The following is a 25,027-nucleotide window of genomic DNA, read 5'->3' as shown; positions in this document are numbered from 1 at the left end:
AGCAGGTTCTCAAAGGCAGGAAGACTTGAGAAGGCAGGAGGAGTAGCGTCTCCCTGTGGCTTTCTTCCCAGTGTGCATTTGTCCCCATTTCTGTTCTGCATTCCCATCCTGCGATGTGCTTAGCTCTCAGCCACCCTCCTCCCTTATCAAAATGTATTTTCTTCTCCCCTTTACCCCCTGCAGCTTTCTGAAGATGAGAGTGACTTGGAAATCTCCTCCTTGGAAGATCTTCCTCTGGACCTGGACCAGAGAGAGAAACCCAAGCCCTTGTCTCGCTCAAAGCTCCCAGAGAAGTTTGGCAGTGGTCCACAGAGCTCCAGCCAGCCCAGGGTCCCTGCCTGGTGATTCACCCCAGAGGCTGGCTGGCCAGAGGGTTAGCCTGGCTGGGGCCAGCTCAGGTCCACTCCAACAGAAGAGGCTGCTGGGCCTCTTATCTTCACAAACAACCAAGAGGTCATCTTGGAGAGAAGCAGTGCAGGGAATGGATATGATCTCATCCCTCCTGACCTGTGAGGGGCTCTGCTGTAGAGCGCCACAGGTGCCTGATTAGGAGCCCCTGGTCCCAAGGCTTGAGAAAGGGTTAAAACAGAACCTCCAGGTAGTTTTCTTCCTCTACCTCCATGTCCCCCCGAGACTGAAAAGAGTCACTAGCTCTCTTTTCCCAAGCCTTTTATAAAACTGCAGGAACACTGTGGAGATGGGTCCTATCTGGGGTCCTTTTGGGGACATATGGCTCAGTCAGTCATTCTGTGATTGATCCAAAATTATTTACTGAGTGCCTGCCTACTCTGCGCCAGGCTCTCTAGCCTCTCACTACTGAGTTAGGGTGCAGGCAGAGGCTGGGGCAGAATGTCTGCAGCCAGTGCCAGCACAGGGTAATAATCTAGTGGCAGAGAACAGGGTGTTACGGGGAGCATATGAAAGGCCATCCAGCCCAGCCTGGGTGATCCTGGAGAGTTTCCTAGGGTTGTGATATGTGGCAGGCCTACTCATGGATGGGAAGAGAAGAGGGCCACTTCTGGACTTCTGACTCTGTCAAAGAGGGAGTTAAAAATCTGCACAAAGTTGAAGTGAAAACGAAAGCAACCTGCTCTGCACATAGGCCTTTCCAAGGCGCTTGCCTTTACAAGGGCTGGACCTTGTATCCCCAAGGGACCACACGTGTATTTTTTGATATTATTTCCAAAATCAGGTTTTATACATAGCCGTTGTATATTTTTAGTGTGAAAAACGTTGATACATTATATGCAAATATTTAAATATAGTATGATGTTTTTAACTCTGGTATGTATTTCATTATTTTTGGAGCTTTCAAGGGGTTGGGAGGGAAGGAAGCAACTGCATCTTAATTTTGTCAGTTTAGGTCTTTTGGGACACGGCTGCCAAGATGGAGTCATTGAGGAGCTGCACTTGGGAAAGAAAAGGAGGTGGAGGCAGGATCCGGTGGGGAAAGGCCGCAGAGTGCAATGCACACCTGACCACTGTGAACAGAAAGAGAGAAGGAAGCTGGAGGAGCCAGGAGAACTCAGGGCATTGATGTGGGGTTGACAAGGTCTCCACTGACCCAGTGGGGAGCTCCTGAGCAAGAACTGCCCACTTGGGAGTCCCCATTGTTCAGAAATGTCCAGGCCCTCATGCCTGCCCCACACTTGGCCATTGGCTGGGGTGGCCTGGACTGAATGAGACCTCGACTTGAAAGCTGGAGTGAACCTTGGAGTGAACCTGTCAGTCAATTTCATTTCTCCTGGTTGAATGGCATTTTTTTTTTTTTTTTCCTGAAAGGGAGACCCAGCAAAGAACCTCCATCCCTGACACAGCAAAGATCTATTTTTAACTTTTTGCAATGGAAAGTTTCAAACACCTATATGAGTAAAGGGAAGAGTGTGATGAACCCATGTGCTCATCACTGGGCTTCAAATATTATCAACTCAACTTAAGGTCAATCTTGTTTCGTCTATTACCACCTCCACCTCACCCAGACTTCCTTTGGCCTTTGGGTGATCCTGACACCCGGTGAGGACTTGAAGTTCTCATAGGAAGGTGATGGAGGAAACGCACTGCAGGAAGCAAAAGGGGTCTGGTGGTGGGGTAGGGCGGCTGGGGGAGGGGCAGGCTGGGGGTGTTGTGGTACAAAGGAAGCTGCTCAGTGAGGAAGCTCAGGAGAGCTACAGAGCTAATGCTTCCAGACCAGCCCACAATCTTGGTGGGATGGGAGTTGATGAGTAATTGCCTGATGAGTAAAAGCCTAGAGCAATTACTCCAGGCTTCCTGTGCTTCTGTGGGGTACCTCTGAGTTTCATTCTGCACGGTTTCTCAGAGTCCCTTGTGGGACTGAGTGCTAGTTCTCACTAATACGCAGTTACTATTTTTAATGCATAGTTCATCGGCCTTCCTCTTTTCTGTTTCATTTTTCTCACTCCCTCACTTCTTTCTCTTATGAGCACCTCTGAGATAAATTAATCTGCACCCAAGTCCTTGTTTCTAGCTCCACTTTCAGGGGAACGCAAATGCAAACAGTAAATGTGTTTGTACGTGTGTGCACACACTGGTGATGATTATCAATGAGAATGTCTCTGTTCTTGAATGTTCATTATTACGTTATATATTTCCAAAGGATTTTTCTGTCTACTTTGGAGGGTTTGACTAACATATTACTTTGGTGTTTCTATGCTGTGTTCACCCCTCCCCATTTTCAAGTATATTTTAAAATTCTTTAGTAAGTTGTATTAGGTCTCAATAGAAACAGAACTAGTAGGATGTATAGATAGATAGATACTTATGGGTATTTATTAGCCAGTGTCCCTAGTAAATGACAGGGGATTTATTAAGGGAATTAGCTCATGCGATTACGGAGGCTGAGAAGTCACGGCATAGGCTGTCTGCAAACTGGAGAACGAGGGAAGCTGGTAGAGTGGCTCAGTCTAAATCCGAAAGCTGGAGAACCTGGGACTGTTGGTGCAGGTCCTTGGGTGCAAAGGCCAGAGAACCTGGAGTTCTGACATCCAAGGACAGAAGCTGGGTGTCCCGACTCCAGAGAGAGAGCTTTTCTATCCAGGCCTGCAGCAGATTGGATGGTCCCCCCACAATGGGGGAGGGCAGATTTTCCTCACTCAGTTTACTGATTCAAATGCTAATCTCTTCTGGAAGCACCTTCTCAGACCTACTCAGAAATAATGCTTTACAACTGTCCAGGTACCTCTTAATCTCATCAAATTGAACCTGAAATTAACCAGCACAAGATTTGCCAGAACTATGGAACATATGTAACAGATCATTTAAAAATTATACAAATGATAAGATTGATACAGAAAAATTAGAAAATACAGATAATCAAAAAGAATATAACCCACAAATTAGTCAATTATTGTTAACGTCTAGATATACATGCGCTGGTAAAAAAAAAACTCCTTCCTAGGGTTCAACTATATTCTTCTCTAGCTTGATTTTCCTCCTGGAAAACAGATTACAAATGTCTTTACATCAGTACACATGTACATGTCAGTACATATAAATATAAGACAGTTATATTTAATGGCCACCTACTATTCCAGGCAAAGATTACAAAAATTTTTTTAACCAGACATTTCTACTTTTTGCATTTTGTAAATAATGAAGTGATTAAAAAATGTGTATATGTGTCTTTGTGCACTTGATTAAGATTTCCTTAAAATAAATTCTTAGAAGTGAGATTGCTGGGCCAACATAATAATGAAAGCCAGCTCCATATGCCAGGCACTGGTCCAAGTTTGGTACAAATATTATGACTTAGCCTCGCAGCAGCCCTTCAGGTGGATGCCACTATTATAGTACATGCTTTTTATGGGCTAGGAATTGAGGTACACAGCAGCCAAGAAACTTGCTTTGGGTCCTGCCACCAGTGAGTGGTGTGACTGCAATCTGACTTTGGCAACCTGGCCCTGGAACTCTAACTCCTTTCCCCATGTACTTTTGTTACATATTGCCAAATGCTTTCCAGAAAACTGGAGCCAATTTAGTCTACTAGTGTTTGGAGCATACAAGAAAGCTAGTTTTTGCATTCCTTTGCTACCAGGGATATCATTAATCTTTCAAAGTTTTGGCCACGTGATAGGTGAAAAATGAAACCTCACCTTTTAAGAAACTTGCATTTTTAAGATTTCTTCTAAAGTAAAATTCTTTTTTATTTCTTTTCATATTAGTTGTTGCTATTTCTTTTATGAGTTGCCTGTAGTTCACTTTTCTTTTTGCTGTTTTATCTTTTTATTATGAAAAATTTCAAGTGTATATAAAATAGAATTGTGTAATGACCTTGGTGTTCCTGTTACTCAGTTTTAACCATTATCAACACATAGAGAATCTTGTTTCCTGCATATCTTTCACCAAATAATATTGTATATTTTAATATCATACTGCATATTATTCCAAGTAATATACATGTAATACTACATATTACTCCAAATAATGTCATTATATCTACAAACATTTCTGTATGTGTCTCTGAAAGATACTTCCTTTTAAAAAATAACCACTGTACCACCATCACATTACAACAAAAATCAGTACTTTTTTTCTAAATGTCATCAAATATCGATTCAGTATCCACAATTCCTCTGTTTTACTACACATATTTGTCTTTTTTTAATCTATAGATTCCTCTTCCGTTCTTCCCTCCTTTCCTCTCTTCCTTTCCCTTTTCCTTCCCCATGATTTTTATTATTTTTACTGTTGCTGAATAAATCAGATTGTTTGTCTTGTGGAATTCCCCACAGTCTGGGTTTTGCTGATTGATTACTGTGGTGGTATTTAATGTATTCCTCTTTTTCCTGAACTATCTGTAGATTTGTAGTTAGAGCTAAATGCTTGATCAGGTTCAGCTTTGACTATTCTTTTGTGTTTTGGCAGGACACTTCATTGGTGGTTTTGTGCATCTCCATCAGGAGACACAGAATATCTTTTTTTCCTTTCTTGTGATGTTGATGATGGCACTGATGATAGACATTGATGATCATTGATCATTACCATCTTTTTTTTTTTTTTTTTGAGACAGAGTCTTGCACTGTCACCTGGGCTGGAGTGCAGTGGTGCAATCTCAGCTCACTGCAACCTCCGCCTCCCGGGTTCAAGTGATTGTCCTCCCTCAGCCTCCCCAGTAGCTGGGATTACAGGTGCCCACCACTGTGCCCAGCTAATTTTTTGTATTTTTGGTAGAGACGGGTTTTCACCATATTGGCCAGGCTGGTCTTGAACTCCTGACCTTGTGATTCGCCCTCGTTGACCCCTCAACGTGCTGGGATTACAGGCATGAGCCACCGCGCCCAGCCCTATCTATTAATTAGAGATCTGTAAAAGTTTGATAGTCTAAGTCTGTTATTCCTTTGACATTTACTGGCTGGAAAACTTCTGTAAAGAGAAATCCTCCTCATCAAACTGTCTGATTGCCCTGAGGTACAGTTCATACAGGTAAAGCAGCTGAAGGCTCGAATCTTTCTTTTTTCAGAATAATGAATGAGCTTCCTAGTATCTTTAATAGGTGCCATACAACCTTATATCTTTAAATATATTTGATTTGTTTAAATCACTTGTAGCTATTATCCTTATTAATGCTGAGATTGTCCTGTCTTTGGGTGCCTCTTTAATTCAGTTCTTGAATGATTTTGATATGACCTTAGTAGTCTGATAGCTTCCTTCCAGGCTCATTGCATACCTTTCTTGTCCCAGACCTAAAATTAGTAATTTATCTGAGGGAATCCTGGTTTCTTTTAGAAGGAAATTATATTTGTAGACATCTGGGTGCTAGGAGTGCCTATTACTACTTGTTTTTAAGACCTTTCAGTGCACAGAGATAGGAAATACAATAAAAATATTGTGAGTTCATGCTGATATTCCCTATTCAAATTCCTGACTACAGAATTTTTACTTTATCTTGTTGATCTAACATCTATATCGCTTTTCTTCCATACCAAAAATCCTGGCTGTTAACATCACAATCATAGTCTTAGAAATAACAATACCCACCCTATTGCTTATTGTATGACTACTGAAAACAATTTAAAATTTATTATTAATTTTTTTGGAGTTGTTTTTGTCCTTAAGGTAGATCCTACTTGGGATGTCTATATATCCCTATATATCACTATATATGTGAGATAGATATAGCATTAAACAAAAGTTGGCAGGTTATAATATGAAAAATAAAATATTTTCTTTTTGGACCTAGCAGCATCGTTTGTGTAATGCATAATGATAAAAGATACATTAGGTCATGATAGTCCCCAACATGTATTTTAGGTATGTATCAACCCTTCTTTTCCTTGCAATATCATAGTAATCACTTGTGTGATGCTATGATTAAATTACTGTGTTTTAAAGTCATTTGTAGTTCTTTTTTGTGTTTATGCTACTGAATGCCTTATTTTACTTTTGATTTTAGAGATTGCATTTTTATTATGTAATTTGTGTCTTATTGCTCTTAAGTGTTTTTAATGTATTGAAAATATTAATCATTTGTTGTATATGTTACTTTTTCTCCTTTCTAGTCGATCATTTGTCTTTTAACTATGTTCATGGAGTTCTTTGCTATACAGAGATTTTAAGTTGTAGCTGTCTAATTAGTCAGTGTTTTACTTTGTAATTTCTGCTCTTGGTGTCATAATTAGGAAGGTTTTCTCCATTCCAAGACTTCTATATGTTCATCTATATTTTCTTTTGCTAGTTTAAAAAGTTTAAAAAATTTCAATATTTAGTATATCTGGATTTTTTGAGGGATGTTAACAGTAAGTTAGGGATCTATTTTATTTTTACAATTAGCCAGTCATCTCAGCAGCATTACTTGACTATTCATCCTTTCTTCACTTGAAAAATACCTGCTCCATCAAATGTAAATTATTGTATGTGGTTAGTGTATTCCTGGACTTTCTATATATTCCAGTAATCTGACTATTCTGGTACTATTTTGGTGTTGCACAGTTTTGTTTTTAAAAATTTATTTTTAATTGTGGTAAAACAACACGTAAAATTTACCATCTTACCCACCTCTAACTGTATTGTTCGGTGGTGCTGGATATATGAACACTGTTGTGCAACCAATTTCCAGAACTTTTTCATCTTCCCCAACAGAAACTTTATACCCATTAAACAATTCCCTATCTCCCCCAACCCAGTTGCAGGCAACTACCATTCTACTTTCTATTTCTATGATTTTGACTACTGTAAATACAATATATGGTAGTATCATACAGTATTTGTCTTTTGTGACTATCTTATTTCACTTAGCGTAATGTCATCAAGGTTTATTCATGTTGTAGTGTGTGTCACAATTTCCTTCCTTTTTAAGATTAACTACTATTCCATTGTATGAATATATCTCATTTAAAAAAATCCATTTGTCCGTTGACACTTGGTTGCTTCCACATCTTGACTATTGTGAATAGTGCTGCTATAAACACAGCTGTGCAAATATTTCTCCAACATCCTATTTTTAACTTTTTTGGATATATACCCAGAGTGGAATTACTGGATCATATAGTAATCATATAGTCTATTTTTTGTTTTTCAGGAACCTGTATACTGTTTTCCATTTTATATTCCCACCGACAATGCACAAATGTTCCTATTTCTCCCCACCTTTGCTGACACTTGTTATTTTCTGTTTTTTAAAAAATATTAGCCATCCTAATGGATGTGAAATAATACCTCACTGCAGTTTGATTTGCATTTCCCTAATGATTAGTGATGTTGAGCATCTTTTTATATGATTGTTGGCCATTTGTATATCTTCTTTGGAAAGATGTTTATCCAAGTCCTTTGCTTATTTTAAAATTGGGTTATTTGGGTTTTTTTGTTGTTGAGTTATAGGAGCTTTATATATTGTAGGGTTAGATATGATTTGCAAATGGTTTTCTCCCATTTTATAGGTTGCCTTTTACTCTGTTCATTGTGTGTTTTGATGCACAAGAATTTTCAATTTTTATGTGGTCACATTTGTCTATTTTTACTTTTGTTGCCTGTGTTTTGGTGTCATTTCCAAGAAATCCTTGCCAAATCCAATATCGTGAATATTTCCCCCTATCTTTTCTTTCAAGAGTTTTATAGCTTTAGGTCTTATGTTTAGGTCTTTGATCCAGTTTGAGTTAAATTTCGTATATGTTGTAAGGTGGGGAGTGGGGAGGTCAAACTTCACTGTTCTGCGCGTGGATATCAAGTGTTCCTAACACCATGTGTTGAAGAGACTGTCCTTTTCCCATTGAATGGTCTTAACACCCTTGTTGAAAATCATGTGACCATATATGCGAGTGTTTATTTCTGGGGTCTCTATTCTACTCCGTGGGTCTACATGTCTGTCTTTATACTAGTACTACAGTATTTTGATTATTATAGCTTTGCCATAAATTTTGAAATCAGGAAACATGAGACCTTCAATTTTGTTATTCTTTTTCGAGATTGTTTTGGCTATTCAGGGTCCCTTGAGATTCCACAGAATTTTAGGGTAGATTTTGCTGTTCCTGCAAAAAATGTTGGGATTTTGATAGACATTGCATCACATTTGTACATGATTTTGGTTAGTATTTACATCTTAATAATACTGAGTCTTTCAATCCATGATCACACGATGTGTTTCCATTTATTGGTGTCTTCCTGAATTTTTTTTCAGCAATGTTTTGAAGTTTTTAGTGTACAAATCTTTTGTTTCCTTGATTTGGTGTATTGTTATTTTATTCTTTTGATGTTATTATAAATGGGATTGTTTTCTTAATTTCTTTTTCAGATTGTTCATTATTAATGTATAGAAATGCAACTGATTTTTGTGTGTTGATTTTGTATCCTTTAACTTTGCTGAATCCATTTATTAGTCCTAATAGTGTACTATTTTTAGTCATGGAAATTTTATCATATATTTTACCATCTTGCAAGACACAGATACTCTGATTATTTTTCTCTTTCAGAATTTTTTATTGACTATTTTTCAAATGTGAAATTACATCACATTCTTGTGAGGCCATCCCAATCTCCGCATATGGATAAATGCTCTGACGGGTAGGTGCCTTCATGAATTCTAATTAGAAATCTTTTTTGAAGTTGAGTCCTGAACCTTAGTTGTGGGCATCTTCTGAATACTTTTAAGTAGAAAGTCTCATTTCTCACAGTTCTTCCTGTTCTGGATTCTTGTCAGGCTAGTTGTCTGTAATGCAGGAGTATAGACCCTGGTAGTGTGAGGTAGCAGTGTGCTATAGGCTGTTAACAAAAAGCTTTGCAGTTGACCCAAGGTTGCTAACCTTTATTTTGCCAAGTCAGCACATAAAATAAAATATGCAACAATCACTGTCATTTTATAAAGGACACTTTAATACCAGAAGAGTAAGAAAATAAGGCTCTCCAAGAATGGACAGCTGGACCCATATTTTGTCTTAGACAAATGAAAATTTAGCAATAGACCAACTCTGGTCCACAGCCTAGCACTTGGGAGCTGCTGCACTGGTTTGTGTCTTTGGACCATACCAGCTCTTCCCTTCCATGACTGCATGGTTCAATATAAAAAGAGAAAATTTCATTACCTTTATTTTCTGAGGTAAACTGAAGAATGTCCTGAACTTATACATACAAGGATGACATTGATTGGAAATGTATAATAGGTTTATAGTTACAACCTGAAAAAGTTTTTTATCACCCGAAAACCTGAGCCCACAGTTTAGGAAGTAGAAGATGCTTTAGTTTCGTGGCTGGAACCTAGTAGTGGTGTGTAACTGAGATAAAGATTAAGACCATTTTCAACTTTAGAAAATCCAAAGAGAATTATATATTTATAATAAACTGACTCACATACTATAACCAAATTCTAGGCTTATAGGGAATCTGAGTAAAGTAACCTTTAAAATCAACAGAGCATCAAGTGTGATTCTGCACTTTTTTCTCTTCCCCATGTCTCTCATTGCCAGTTTCTTCTCTTTTTATTATTTTTTTTGAGATGGCGTCTTGTTCTGTTGCTCAGGCTGAAGTGCAGTGGCCTGATCTTGGCTCACTGTAACCTCTGCCTCCTGGATTCAAGCGATTCTCCTGCCTCAGCCTCCTGAGTAGCTAGGATTACAGGCATGTGCCACCACGCCTAGTTAATTTTTGTATTTTTAGTAGAGACAGGGTTTCACCATGCTGGCCAGGCTGGTCTCAAACTCCTGACATCAGGTGATCCACCTGCCTCGGCCTCCCAAAGTGCTGGGATTACAGGCGTGAGCCACTGCGCTTGGCCTCACTGCCAGTTTCTGAGGGGAGCTGCGAAGGTCCACTAAGTCCTCTCCAGGCTTAGGTGGAAAGGGTGTGGAAGGAATTGTCCTGCACTTGTATGGCCTTCTCTACATCTGTGTTCATGCCTGTGTCTGTTACAAAAGGTTGCAAGCCTGTCTCCCTGCTGGATGTAAAGATGCAGGCTCAACGTTTAGCATAGTAGACAGAAAACAGAGCTGCCGGTGGAGACACTAACATTTGTTAAGTTCTCTAGGAAGGAGGTGTCTCTGATGCTTCTATCACTTGTATCTGCCCATAGCAGACACTCATCATCTGATAAGCTGAACTGGGCCAATTCCGAGGCAGTAATTGTGCCAGGAGTGTCTTCATGCATTATTCCACCTAATGACAAGACACGCGAGAAGAGCTAACTTAAGCAGCAGGGAGCCAGAAAGAAAAATGTTTCAAAGGGATAGAGAGGACTTTAAATAAAGCTCAGAGGGTGGTGAATATAAGGGCCTGATCTAGAAAAGACTTGATGAGCTGAATTGTTCTTCCACTGGCAATAGCTGATCATTGTTAGGCTTTTGTGGAAAAGGAAGCAGCATTTTGTACTCAATGAACTGTCATTGCAATGGATCAAATGATTGGTGTGAAAGAATAGAGAGGTGCCCATTGATTCTATGATTCTGACCTCAGTCAGGGATCTTGGAGAGGAGATCAGTGAGAACTTAGACCACATAGCTGATCACTAAGGGTTCACTGAACCCACAGATCCAACGGCCTTTTCTTTGGTAAATTGAGCATAATAGTCACATGGAGGGAGTGCTTTGGGTTCCCTGAGTGAAGGTGATGGATTCGTTTAAAAGCTGCTACTGCTTCGGTTTTATTTTGTGCATGTCCAGTCAACAGGTGCCTTCCACACGGTGGCACTGTGGGCCACAAAGTGAATGGCTACACAGGCACTTTTTAATGACAGGTGAACTTCACTGTAAGAAATAAGCCGGGCTCCTCCAGCCTGCGCCACCACTCACGGTTTGGCAGGACTTGACGAATTGTCTTATTCAGCCAGGCAACTCTCCCGTGATTAAAAAACAAAACAAAACACAAAACCCCCAACATTTAAAGATAGAAAATGGAGCAGGACAGGGTGTGGACTCTCTTGCTTTCCTGCATACCCTTGTGTTGCCAACGCCCAGCTGAGGTCTTTGCACAGAAAAGGCAACCAACAAATGTTGATGGGTTTCACAACCTGTACCTGCACTCGAGAAGCCTCATTATTAGGAGCTTTTCCCCAGCCTGGAAGTATCCAGCATGCATGGCAATCCCACACTGAAAGATCCTTATGACCCTGTTGCTGCTTCCTCAGCTGCTGTACCATTTCTGTCATTTTGTTTATAGATATATGTAATTGATTTGTCTATACCTGCTGAATCCTTTTCCTCATTCCACCAGTTTCTTATATATATTCACTCTTTTTTTTTTTTGAGACGGAGTCTCACTCTGTCACCCAGGCTGGAGTGCAGTGGCCGGATCTCAGCTCACTGCAAGCTCCGCCTCCCGGGTTTATGCCATTCTCCTGCCTCAGCCTCCCGAGTAGCTGGGACTACAGGCGCCCGCCACCTCTCCCGGCTAATTTTTTGTATTTTTTAGTAGAGACGGGGTTTCACCGTGTTAGCCAGGAGGGTCTCGATCTCCTGACCTCGTGATCCGCCCGTCTCGGCCTCCCAAAGTGCTGGGATTACAGGCTTGAGCCACCGTGCCCGGCCGTATATATTCACTCTTAACTGAATCTGAGCTTTGACTGACATGCCCTTGAACTGTTCCTCACTCCTCAACTTCCTAGCACATATGCATACCACCACTATTTATCTTCTTTCTTTCTTTCTTTCTTTCTTTCTTTCTTTCTTTCTTTCTTTCTTTCTTTCTTTCTTTCTTTCTTTCTTTCTTTCTTTCTTTCTTTTTTTCTTTCTTTCTTTTCTTTTCTTTTCTTTTCTTTTCTCTCTCTCTCTCTCTCTCTCCCTCCCTCCCTCCCCTCCCCTCCCCTCCCCTCCCCTCCCCTCCCCTCCCCTTCCCTTCCCTTCCTTTGTCTTTCCTTCTTGTTTCTTTTTCTTTTTTTTTGAAACAGGGTCTTGCTCTGTCACCCAGGCTAGAGTGCAGTAGTGCGATCACAGCTCACTGCAGCCTCGACCTCCCAGACTCAAGAGATCCTCTTGCCCCAGCCTCCTGAGTAGCAGGGACCACAGGCGTGTGTCATCATGCCCGGCTAATTTTTTATTTTTTATAGAGATGGGGGTCTCTCTATGTTGCCCAGGGTGGTCTTGAACTCCTGGGCTCAAGTAATCCTCCCATCTGAGCTTCCCAAGGTGCTAGGGTTATAGGTGTGCACCACTGTGCCTAGCCCCACCACAATTTTCATTATCTCAGCCATCATCACTACCACCTCCACCTTCACCCCCATCATCACCACCACTACCTCCTCCACCTCCACATCCACCACCATCACTACCATCACTCCACTACCACCATCACTACCTCTACCACCACCATCACCTCCACTATCACCTTTTACCTCCACCATCAACATCACTGCCATCATTTCACCACCACCACCACCTTCACCACTACTACTACCATCTCCACATCCATCACCATCACTGCCATCACTCCACTACCACCATCGCTACCTCTACCACCACCATCACCTCCACTATCACCTCTTACCTCCACCACTAACATCACTACCATCATTTCACTACCACAACCACCACCTCCACCACTACCACCTCCACATCCACCACCATCACTACCATCACTCCACTACCACCATCGCTACCCCTACCACCACCATCACCTCCACTACCACCTCTTACCTCCACCACCAACATCACTACCATCATCTCACTACCACCACCACTGACAACCACCACCTCCACCCCTACCACTACCACCTCCACATCCATCACCATCACTACCATCACTCCACTATCACCATCACCACCTCTACCACCACCACAACCACCACCTCCACCACCACCTCTTACCTCCACCACCAACATCATTTCACTATCACCACCACCACCACAACCACCACCTCCACCACCACCACCTCCACATCCACCACCATCACTACCATCACTCCACTACCACCATCGCTACCTCTACCACCACCATCACCTCCACTGCCACCTCTTACCTCCACCACCATCACTACCATCATTTCACTACCGCCACCACCACCACCACCACAACCACCACCTCCACCACTACCACTACCACCTCCACATCCACCACCATCACTACTATCACTCCACTATCACCATCGCCACCTCTACCACCACCACAACCACCACCTCCACTACAACCACTTCCATCTTCACCACCACGGCTATTACCACCTCCTCTACTACCTCTATTACCATTATTACCGCCTTCTTACCACCACCACCATCACTACCACCACCTCCACAAACACCATCTCAATGTATTTATCCAAGTAATCTGAACATTGTTGCCTATTTGTGAAAGTAGCTTCCATTGTAGAATGGGTGAAAGAAACTGAGGATGGAGGTCAGGAGCTCCAATTAAAATCCTGGCAGCCACAAACTTGTTTCATGACTTTGGGAAAGTCATGGAACCTTTTGTTTTTTCATCTGTGAAGTGAGGACACTGGCAGAGTCAGTCCCCTAGACTTACAGTATATATAATTCCATGAATGCTGCGGGCTTTAGAAATTCACTTTTACCTTTAAAAAGGTTAGTCAATTTACTAATTATAACCTGAAAGTCTTTTTGATATTTAAAAAATCCTCTTGCTTTTTCTTTGTTCTTTGAAAATTTAGAGCTGCCTCATTTTATAATGCCTGAAGCCTATATTTATAATCAGCATCTATTTCATGGTTCTGAGCCGTTTTTCACATAATTGTCTTTTTTTTTTTTTTTCTTTAGAATTAGTTCTTTTGTAGCTAATGTATAGCAGAAACAAAATGACTTTTGAAAAAGCCCTTCAGGAATTACGGGGTTCACAGCTATATCATTAGGGGCCCACGCAGCTCTGCGACAGAGCTGGGTCTTAGAAGGGGAAGGCCGTGTTCTGAGAGACAGAGGCAGGGGGTGTGTGCAGATCTGCAGTGGGTGTAGATGGTGATTTGAGAGTGGCCTGGAAGAAGCCAGAAAACGGTCGTCTGGACTTCTCCGAGAGGAGAGGGATGAGGTGAGTCCAGGGAGGCCGGCAGGGGGCAGTAGATCACAGAGCACAGGGAGGATGCGCGCGGAGGGTGCAGGTGACAGCTCTGTTGCTATGTGGGGCACTCTGGGACTTCTGGCAGGGAAAGTCACCTTATCTAAGACCCACAGATTAGTAGATCTAGGTGCATTTGGGCTTCACATGTCCTGCTGGTGATATTATTGCTTACTTGTGATGCTGAGTCACATGTCAGCCTCCTGTGGATGCTGGCTTCCAAGGACTCCCTCAAATCTTGTTGCTGTGCTTTGTTGTTAAGAACAAATACAAATCCTACCCAGAGTATGCAGAGAATCTGAATGATAATGTTCTGGTCTTGTTAAATTTGCCATTTGAAATTTCATAATGGAAATGTAGCATGACACATCTACAAACCATGTCTTCTCTTTGACTTTTTAGGCCTTAACGCCCACATTCCTAGAATGGGATTTCTTTCAATGTTGACATACCCCTGCCTTCCACACACAGCCACTTGCAGGCTGGGTAGGCAAAAGGCCTGTGGATGGAGTGAGAAGAGTAAAGTATGTCCATTGTGCAAGGCATGACCAAACATTTTCCACTATGGCTTAAAACTAAAGCTGGAGAGCATGATGTCACCATGTCAGCTGGAGGCAAGAAAGGACATTGGTTGGAAGGGACCACTGGTGTTGCAGAGCAACAGTCTTGAAGGCTCTTGGAGGATATGGCTGAGACCACCCACAGAGGCCTGCTTCATATGTGGCATGCAGCCCGTGAGGGGTGGGGAGACTGCCCTGGGAGTCAGAGTTGGGCACGCACAAGGTGAGTGATGCCTGCTGCCATTGGATGTCATAGACCTGAGGCAGCACTGTGAACAGAACATGGAAGGGTGAGAGTGGATGCATGGGTCCACACATGTGACAATGGGCTTTTGATAGCCCAGAGTTCTGAACTTATTCTGTGAAAAATGTGAGTGAGAGTCACCCTAAGTCAGAACTTCAGCACGATTTTAGGCGCCCATAACCTAGGATCCACATCCTGGGATTCGTACTCTGGGATCCACACCTTGGGATCTCACCCTGGTAAACCCACCTCCCCGTTGTGCTTCTCAAGCCACAAGTGAGTGGTACTGCCATAGGGTTCTCCATCTGAGGTATGTCTACCTGGGGTATCAATTTTATTTGAATATCCGAGGGGATAAAAGTTAAACATTTTAACTGGTAAATCACTTTAACCTTAAACAATTGCAACAGATATAGATATATGTTGGAGCAGAATACAACATGCACAAGACTTCATACTTAGAGCTGTCCATTTGAGTCCTGGCCCTGCTGGCCTTGCAAGGACATAGGCTATTTCTTCTATGCATTTAAAAAAAATGTATTATTATTATTATTAACATATAATTCATATAACATAACTTCAGCACATAATAAGTTCACAGAATAAGGTATACAATTCAGTAGTTTTCAGTATACTCATAATGTTGTGCAACTATCCCCACTATTCCCCTGTGTTTGAGGGGTCTTTTCATGGAAAGTTTCAAGAAGTGCTGCCTGCCTGTACCATTCTGCCTCCAGAGTAGAATTTGCAGCATCAGTGACAGGAGATAGGGAAAAACCTTTATTAGGGGAGGACTGGGTGTCATGGGGTTGCATTTTCAGCTCCTATCAAGTCCTTCCACTTAGGCAACTCTCCTTCTTTCTATATGGGAGACAGACCATTGCTTCGTGTGAGAGCTTGAGTATTCATGCTGTGCTGTGTGGATTATCACCCGAAGAAGCAAGGATGGAGCTTTCCTGCCTTCGACACCACTGACTTACAAAGGACAGCTTAGAAACTGTGAAGACTCCTGAGAGACTAGAAGGGGCTGGACTTGCTTTTAATCAGGTTTCAATGCAGAGACAGGTGTCCTGTCAATTCCCTTATTCAGAGACACATTTGTTGTGGCATTAATAAACAAAGTCAGCATTCCCTGGAGACCAACAAAAGCCTGATCCAATGTGAGTTTGTGCCTTTCTGTAAAGATTTGTGGTGGGATTCCAGGCAGTATAAATAATGGTCTTCTACTCACTGCAGATACCATGGCTATTCCTGGGGGCCAGATCCTTGGTTATGTTTTTGTTTTAAATCACATTTTATGCAAATTCACAGGCAGGCTCAAACAATGGTGAGTCCTCTTGTTATTCCTGGCCAGTACTTAGCTGAATGAAGATTCAGGAGTAGGAAAGCAAGTCTCTGAACTTGCCTCTGCTTTGAGATTTTTTTTATCTTGCAGACACTCCTGAGATTTTTGCGACAACCATATACCTTCTCAGAGCCATATAGCAAAATCTTGCTAGCTTAGATCCTAAATTTCATAATACACACCCATTGCAAGTTCCAAGAATTCACTGTATCAGAAAATAGCTGCTGCCTCTTTGAGAAATGGTAATTTTTTTACGTAGCTCTGAATAACATAGCTATTCTTTATAGACCACATACTGTGTGCTGGATGCTTTACTCATTATCTTTAATCCTCACAACAACCTTGCAAGGTAGGTATTAGCGTCTGTCGACTGGGCTGCTGAGGCTAAGATAGGTTAATAACTGACCTGCTTTCATACACTGGGCTAGGAAGTGCTGTGCCTCAAAATTTCCCAAGACACCCTCCCCAACTTGAGAACCATACTTCTCAATTGGTCTCATGTCAGGAGAATTGAAACATGGGCTTTGAGTCAGACAGACACGATTCAGATCCCAGCACCAGTAACCACTAGATGAATGACCGGGCAAGTCATGTAACCTCCACAGGCCTCAGTTTCCTCAGCTGTAACTGTGGTAAAGATGCTTTGGGAGGTAGTTATGGGAATGGAATGAGATGAACGCTTCCAAGTCACCAGAATGGCATATTAGCACATTGCATAGCAGACCAGAATCTCGACAAAGATCCTTCTCTTTTCTTCCTTATTCATCTTTATACCTGTTGTGGCACCTGGCACAAAATAGGTACTCGAAGAAATATTCATGGAAGTAAATTCAAAGGATTCTCCATGACCTTATTTCATAGGGACATCATGAAGTGAGACCCTCTCCAAAAGCTCCCTGGAAGAACAAAAGAAGTTTTGAAGCATGTCAAAGCTACTCATGGTTACAATCTTTAGGATGAGGCAGACAGACAAAAATAATGCTGAAAATAACAATAGTACTAACATTCTGAAGTAAAATTTACTAGGTGGAGTGCTGTTGCTCTTCAAGAAACAGCAATAGTTGAGGATTGTCAAGTACCCTGAAGCACAAGGGACAATAAATGTGACAAGAACAGCTCCTGGGTTTGGGGGATCGTTCAACAATGATTAGATTGGTTAATTTAAACCAATCTAAAGTGGACTAAAAAGTGTACTTTTGTATGTGTATCCTTGCTTAAGAGTAGAGAAAATAAAATGTAACGTTAGAGTGAATGCATCTTCACTGATGCGGGGAGTATTTGGCTGAGGTCCATCTCAGAAAGGAATTCAAGAGGGCAAACATGTGGCCTGTGTACTGCTGGTTCCCAGTCAGTTCCATGACAGGCATTGCCAATTGATCATGACAGTCTTCCATTCCTGAGTCCTTCTCAGCATCGTCAGTTGGAATTGGCCTGAGTTGGCATTTAAGATTTAAGATCAAACAATTTGTTGTCCCTGGCTCCAAAAAGGACCACTTTTGTGTACATTTAGTACCCAATATTCAAAGACTCCCTTCCTCCTCGGGAAGCTTCCTCTGGTCTCCTGACATGGCCAGGTCATGGCACCAAAGTTACTAGCACCTTTTACTACGCCACAGAGATTTTAGCGAAACAGCCATATATATATTTTTATTTATTTATTTATTTTAAACTACTTTTTGCAATGTGTATGCCCTGGAACTCAGACGTGAGTCTATGCACACTAGTTTACAGGACAATAGAATTATCTCTCATCCCTACTCAAACTTGTTCTTTTTCACTTTTTTTCTCATGAGATGGGACTTCCCAGGACATTGTTCATTCCTTGTGTTTTCCAAGTCCACAAAACCCCCATGACACAGTAGATATTTCTGTGGGAGTTGGACCTACATGTGATCTTTGATGGAGGACTGGCGTGGGTGTCCATGTTTTGATTCAGATGCATTGGCTTTAAGTAATAGTAAATCCCAACTGAAATTGACTTAAACAATAAAGAAACTTACCACACATAAGGTTGGGCGCGGTGGCTCATGCCTGTAATCCCAGCACTTTGGGAGGCCGAGGCGAGTGGATCACCTGAGGTCAGGAGTTCAAGACCAGCCTGGCCAACAAGGTGAAACCCTGTCTCTACTAAAAATACAAAAATTAGCTGGGCATGGTGGCATGTGCCTGTATTCCCAGCTGCTTGGAAAGCTGAGGCAGGAGAATGGCTTGAACCCGGAAGGTGGAGGTTGCAGTGAGTCAAGATCATGCCACTGCACTCTAGCCTGGATGTCAGAGTGAGACTCTGCCTCAAAAAAAAAAAAAAAAAAAAAAAAAAAGAAAACTTACCACACATTATAAAAAGTTCAGAGGTGGGGTGTTGTCAGGTGAGGAACATAAAGTAGAGCTCTGGCTCCATTTCCCCAGGCTTCTTTTGTTCTGCCTTCATCCATGTTGGTTCATCTTTGGGCTGCAGTACTTCCAATGTATCACACGTAGTCATGAGAATGCTTAGATGGAGGAAGAAGGTGTGCACCTGTGTGTGTGTGTGTGTGTGTGTCTGTGTGTCTGTGTATGTTTCCAAGGATGGGGCTGCCTCTTTTGTTTTCTCTTCATTAAGAGTGAGGAAGTTTTCCCTTCAATGAAGAAATGCTGGACTCTTTCCTTTTGAACCACTAGTCAAAACTGGGTCATGTGCTCTTACAAAACTCACCATAATCTTGCCATATGATGTAGCCATCATTTTCCTTGGTATTTACACAAAGGAATTGAAAACTTACATCCATACAAAATCCCACACACAGATGTTTATACCAGATTTGTTCTTAGCTGCCAAAACTTGGAAGCAACCAAGATGTCCTTCAGTAGGTGAATGGATAAATAATTGTAGTACATCCAGACAATGGAATGCTATTCAGTACTAAAGAGAAATAAGTTATCAAGCCATGAAAAGACATGAAGAAATTGTAAATGCATATTATGAACTGGAAGTAGCTAGTCTGAAAAGGCTACATAGGGTATGATCCCACCTATATGACATTCTGGAAAAGGCAAAACTATGGAGACAGTAAAAAGATCAGTGGTTGCCAGAGGTTGGGGGAAAGGCAGAGCATAGAAGATTTTTATGGCAATGAAGCCACTCTGTAGGATACTACAATGGTGGGTATGTGTCATCGCACATTTGTCCAAACCCATAGAATGTACAGTGACAAGAGCAAATCCTGTAAACTTTGGGTGATAATGATGTGTCAATGTAGGTTCATCAGTTGTAACAAAGGTACCACACAAAACAAAGGGACACACATATCACACAAAATATTCAATGTTAGCACACATAAAAAGAGAGGTCAAAACATAAAAACAAATGTCTAACAAACTGATAGGTTGGTAAGAAATATGAAGTGAACGTATCTTTTTTTTTTTTAGATGATACTACCTCCTAGTATGAGGCAAGACATTCAGAGAATGACCATTGATGAATTCTTTGTCGTTGGTACTGGCTTTGCTTATTATCTAGAGACCCACTAAGAGATGCCTTTGAGATATGCCGATTATGAGGGAATTCTCATCCTGAAACTTTTCGCCTCTACATTAAATATGTACAAAGCAACATTTTCAAAAATATTTTTTCAATTCAGTTTACAAGGTTAAGATTTTCCTGCTTTAGTATTGAGTTTACAGACTGCCAAGACTTACCTATTGCTGTTACCTACTTAATTCTACTGTCTTTCCTCTTTGTATGTACAGCAATATGTGCTTCTATAGGTGGATTCATACTCCCAGTCATGTGAGACAGTAGGAACGCTGACAGCTGCCCAGAACCGCTGTGATGGTGGAAAGCGAGGTGCAATGCCTGACTGCCTCAGATACTCAGGCTTTGAGTCTTGCTTTATACATCGAGTGATATCCAATGTCCTATTCAACAAGGTCTATTTCTGATGCTCTTTATGTCTTCCTGGAGATCCTAGTTTTCATCTAGTAGCATTTTCCCTCAGATTGAAGAACTCTTTTAACATTTTTTTTTATAGTGAAGATTTTCTGGCAATGAATCTTCATGGTTTCCTTTTATCTGCAAACTATATTTTGCGTTCATTCTTGAAGTGTATTTGTACATTTTTTTTTTCTGTCAGCCCCTAAAAAATACCACTGTCTTCTGGCCTCAGTTGTTTCTTTTTTGATATTATCCTTCAAGTCCCTGAGGTTCTGTTTTTGCTAAAAATTTTTTTCTCTATTTTTGGATAACTTCTAATGATCTATCTTCAAGTTAACTGATGCTTTCCTCTGTTATCTCCACATTGCTAAGTTCATACATTTTTAAATTTTAGATTTTGTATTTTTAGTTTCAGAAGTTCTGTTTTCAAGAATAGTTTCTATTTCTCTGTGAGATCTCTTGTCTTTTTAGTCATTATGAGCATATTTTCTTTTATGTATTTGAGCATAGTTGTAATAGTTGCTTTAAAAGTCCTCATCTGCTAATTCCAATATCTGGGTTATCTTGGGGTCAGGTCTCCATTGATCACCTTTTCTCTTAAAAATAGGCCATGTCACGCACATGTCAGATAATTTTGTATTGCATCCTGGATATTGTGAATGTTATGTTTCAGACTCTAGTATAGTCTTCCAAAGAGTATTGTTTTTTTTTTGTTTGTTTGTTTGCTGGAGAAGACAACTAATTTGCTTGTACTCATACAGCAAACTTTGTGTCTTGGGGACATCTAAGGTCTCCATTCAACTTTGGATCCTAAGTCAGCTGTTTGTAGTCAGCCCTATACTTGCATGGCTTAGGGTTTAGCTAGAGACTCAGGGAGGGTTTTTTATAGAAAACTGGGATCTTCTCCCCCAAGTCTCTTTTTTCTAAGATTTTTTGCTCACCTTATAGTGGCTATAGTTGTCCTGAACTCTGTCTCATGGTTCTTCAGGCCAGAAAAACTGCAGGTTTTCTAACAGATTTTAGGTACTTCATGCCACCTGACTTTGGCTTGTCCTTGGGTCAGAAGCCTCAAAAACAGAAATTTTCTTTATGCCTTTCCTCTCTTTTAAATGTCAACTACCCTTCAGAATATGTCTTTGTTCACTCTCTAGTGGCTTCAAGTAGTTACTTTTTGTATTTTGTACAGAGTTTATATTTGTTATCTGCGGGAAGGTTAGCCTGGTAGGAGCTTACTAAGCCATACTGGAAGATGAGTTCCTCCTGCCTAGGTTTTGTGTTAATTTCTGTGAAGTTTTGGTGTGTTACCAAAGAGGCCATGAAGGTCATTTGATGCCAGCTCTCCAATGAATTCCTTTTTGGGTTCTCTCTACTCCATTAGCTGTACCCTTCTGCAGATGGATGGGGTGTGGCCTGTTTGCACAAAAGCTACTGGTGGGCGGGTTCTGCCAGCTGTCATAAGAAGACATAGTCACGTTCACTCACTGCTGACTTTTAAAATATCTCTGTCTACATTCTGACTCCCCCACCCCTCAACTTTTTTTTTTTGTTTGTTTTTTGCAGCAGGACTTTCTGTTTTTCTTATTCTCTCTTAATTATGACTTAATTCTTAAGACTTGGGCAAACACTTCCAGTACCATAAGGGGCTTGCTGCCTGGCGGGGCAGCCTGTGCCCCACTGTGATACTTTATTCACCCTTCAGCCAGACTTTATTCTCCTTACCAGAGGCATTGCCATGGCAACCTCCCTCCTCTGGGCAATAAGTATGGGCGGCAAAGTCCTACATGCTTAATATGTTTGATATTTTACTTTTCAAAACATTCTTTGGGGAAATTCAAGTTGGCCTGTCGAACAAAATAAATAAGCTTTTTATTGTCAACAAGGGCTAAGGGCGGCAGCTTTGATAACAGGGAAAGCTTGAACGGGTCAAAAACTCGAAACTAGAGTGAGCAGGTCACATCCAGTTCCACTTGAGATGAGAAAGGAATGGGAAACCTCTCAGTGCTGATGGAAACTGACTCAGATCCCAGATGCTGCTGGGGAAGCTCTAGCCTAAGGTGGCTGCTGGGATGAAGTGAGCCGTGGTCCAAACCCAACCTTGTAATGTTTGTGTAGCTGCCACCACTGGAGGGAACAGGTATTTCTCCTACAGACAGTCCACCTTGGAAGTGCTGGGGCTTTCCTTTCTTTTCTGGGTGGCATCACACCAGAGTCCTCTTTAGCCTGGAAGCCCTTAAGAGTGCACACACATCACAGAGCCCACTGAGAGCTTTGCAGAGGCTGAGGGACTGGGTAGCCCAATGTCCTCCCCTATCTCTGCCATCTGTCTATGCACTAGTTACAGACACAGGCTCTTATTGGGCATTTTTAAAAATTTGAGTGTTAAAAAATAAAAATTTACTGTAAATTAAGTATTATGTTCCTTGGCTTCATTGGCAAATATTTTTTTCTTTAAAGTAGATTTATATGAGTTTCTCCCTATCTTTATTTTGTTCATTTGTTTTTTCTTCTTCCTTTCCTCTGTCTCTCTCTCTCCCTTTTTTCTTCCTTCCATTTAAAAAAATGTAGTTATGAATTTATTTTGCCCATTTAATGAGATTTTCTCTGGCATATTAGAAACAGAGTGAGATGTGGAGTCAGACAAACCCTGGTTGGAATCCACACGTTTCTACTTATTAGCTATACAGACTTGGCATAGCTGTCCTGGTTTGTTCAGGGCTGAGAGGTTTTCTGGAACACAGGCTTTTCAGTGCTGAATCTGGGACAGTCCTGGACAAACTGGGATGGTTGGTCACTTTACTTGGACAAGATACTTAGCCTCCCTGAGCCTTGGTTTCTTCACCTGTGAGCTGGGGATAATAATACCTGTCTCATTGGGGCTATTTTGAGGGTTGGAAATAGTGTAAGAAAAGGGCCTGAAACTATGTCTGGGACATTGTAGATTCTCAATAATGATAATGATAATGATAATGACAGCAATATTAACATTAATAATCATCTGTATTTTTTAAAGGCTCAGAGTGAATTTTTTCTGCCATCAATGCTTTTCTCTTTTTTCCTAATGTTTTTTCAAGGAGAAAAAGTTTATTTTGTTTTCTTCATTTTTACATAAGCCTGGGTATTATGGTTTGAATGTTTGTCCCCTCCTAAACTCATGTTGAAACTTAATTCCCAATGTGGAAATAATGAGGAGTGGGGCCCTTAAGAGAACTTCACTCTCATTAATGGATTAATCCATTCATAGATTAATATATTAGTGAGTTAATGGATTAGTGGGTTATCACAGGAGTGGTACTGGTGGCTTTATAAGAAGAGGAAGAGAGACTTGAGCTAGCACACTTAGCTCCCTCACCACATGATGCCCTGAACTCCTTTGGGACTCTGCAGAGATCCCCATCAGCAAGAAGGGCTTCACCAGATGTAGCCCCTTGACCCTGGACTTTCCAGCCTCCAGAATTGTAAAAAATATATTTTGTTTCTTTATAAATTACCCACTTTCAGGTATTCTGTGATAAGTAACAGAAAATGACAAAAACTGGGTTTCTGAAGCTTTGCTATGTCCAACTAAAAAACAATAGCTGCTGAATTTTTCCTGATGCCTAACATTTCTGAGTAGAATCCAGTGATAACACATGGTTGAGATTATCTTTTAGAAACCTCGAAAAACTCATCAAGGACCCAAAAGTCTTCTTCTTTAAAGACAGGCTGCTCTGTGCATAGCTCATACAGAGCCCCTTCCTTATCAGATTCAGGTCTGATGAGTTCCAGGTGATAAACATTTGTGGACTCAGGGTCTGGTCTGGATATTTCCCCACACAGGTGGATCTGGTTGGCTCAGAGCACCTGCCAACATTAGGCCACCCATCCTGAAGCAAGCCCATTGTGCTCTTTCTGGATGGCCCTTGTAGTCAGAAAAAGAAGTTGGAAACTGAGAAGGCCAGTGGATGGGAGGAGATGAGGTCTGCGTGTCCTTGCGGAGCAGGCAAGAGGCTAACCTGGTATGGACTCTAGTCTTTGTTCTGGCTCCTCTGATATGCCTGTGCAAAGGCCTTGAGCATGTCATTTCTCCTTTCTGGTCCTTGTTCACAACAGAGGTATGGGCCTCTGCTTTCCCATCTTCAGAGGTGAGTAGAAGTGAGTAAATGGGGAAATGATTGCCAATTGCCAAAGGGTCTCGAAAGGAGAAGAAAAGCTAAAGCAACATAGTGTGAGGTCAGTTTCTGGGCTCATGACCATTTTAATTTATTGGTTCAGAGTAAACAGAGAACTCTACTCAGCCATGACTTAATAACTTCCTCCTTCCGAGCTGCCTGAGATGGTTATGTCTCCAGGTAATGAGCTATATCTGCTCCTGTGGACTTCATGTCTGGGTGTTGTTTTCTATTTTTTAATTCTTCAGTTTTTAGTTTTATTTTTTTCTCTAGATATAAAATGAAGCTATTCTCATTGAAGACAATTTGCAAAGTACTGTAAAGTACAAATAAAAAACTATCATCATTATATCTCCAATCAGAAGCAACTACTTAAAATATTTTGGA

The 25,027-nt window shown here is 41.3% G+C and overlaps 1 protein-coding gene and 1 long non-coding RNA gene across 4 annotated transcripts in view; both read left to right on the top strand.

Annotated features, from left to right (window-relative positions):
• The window catches only part of DZIP1L (DAZ interacting zinc finger protein 1 like), a 56,248-nt gene extending 55,022 nt beyond the window's left edge, over positions 1-1,226 (top strand). For all 3 annotated transcript variants that reach the window (XM_030938883.1, XM_030938876.1, XM_030938888.1), the window contains one exon: positions 184-1,226. In XM_030938883.1, coding sequence (XP_030794743.1) covers positions 184-345 — 162 coding nt within the window. In that variant the 3' untranslated portion in view covers positions 346-1,226. The remainder of the gene's footprint in view (positions 1-183) is intronic.
• A 13,782-nt stretch (positions 1,227-15,008) lies between these two features.
• LOC104662296 lies at positions 15,009-16,385 on the top strand. The gene is made up of 2 exons (XR_747970.1): positions 15,009-15,476; positions 16,114-16,385. It is a non-coding gene; the product is annotated as an uncharacterized LOC104662296 (long non-coding RNA).
• Positions 16,386-25,027: the final 8,642 nt, after the last annotated feature.

This window comes from Rhinopithecus roxellana, chromosome 1 (assembly GCF_007565055.1).
Source record: "Rhinopithecus roxellana isolate Shanxi Qingling chromosome 1, ASM756505v1, whole genome shotgun sequence".
Taxonomy (NCBI): Eukaryota; Metazoa; Chordata; class Mammalia; order Primates; family Cercopithecidae; genus Rhinopithecus; species Rhinopithecus roxellana.
Note: the sequence above shows the minus strand (reverse complement) of the source record. Positions and strands in the feature narration are given on the sequence as shown.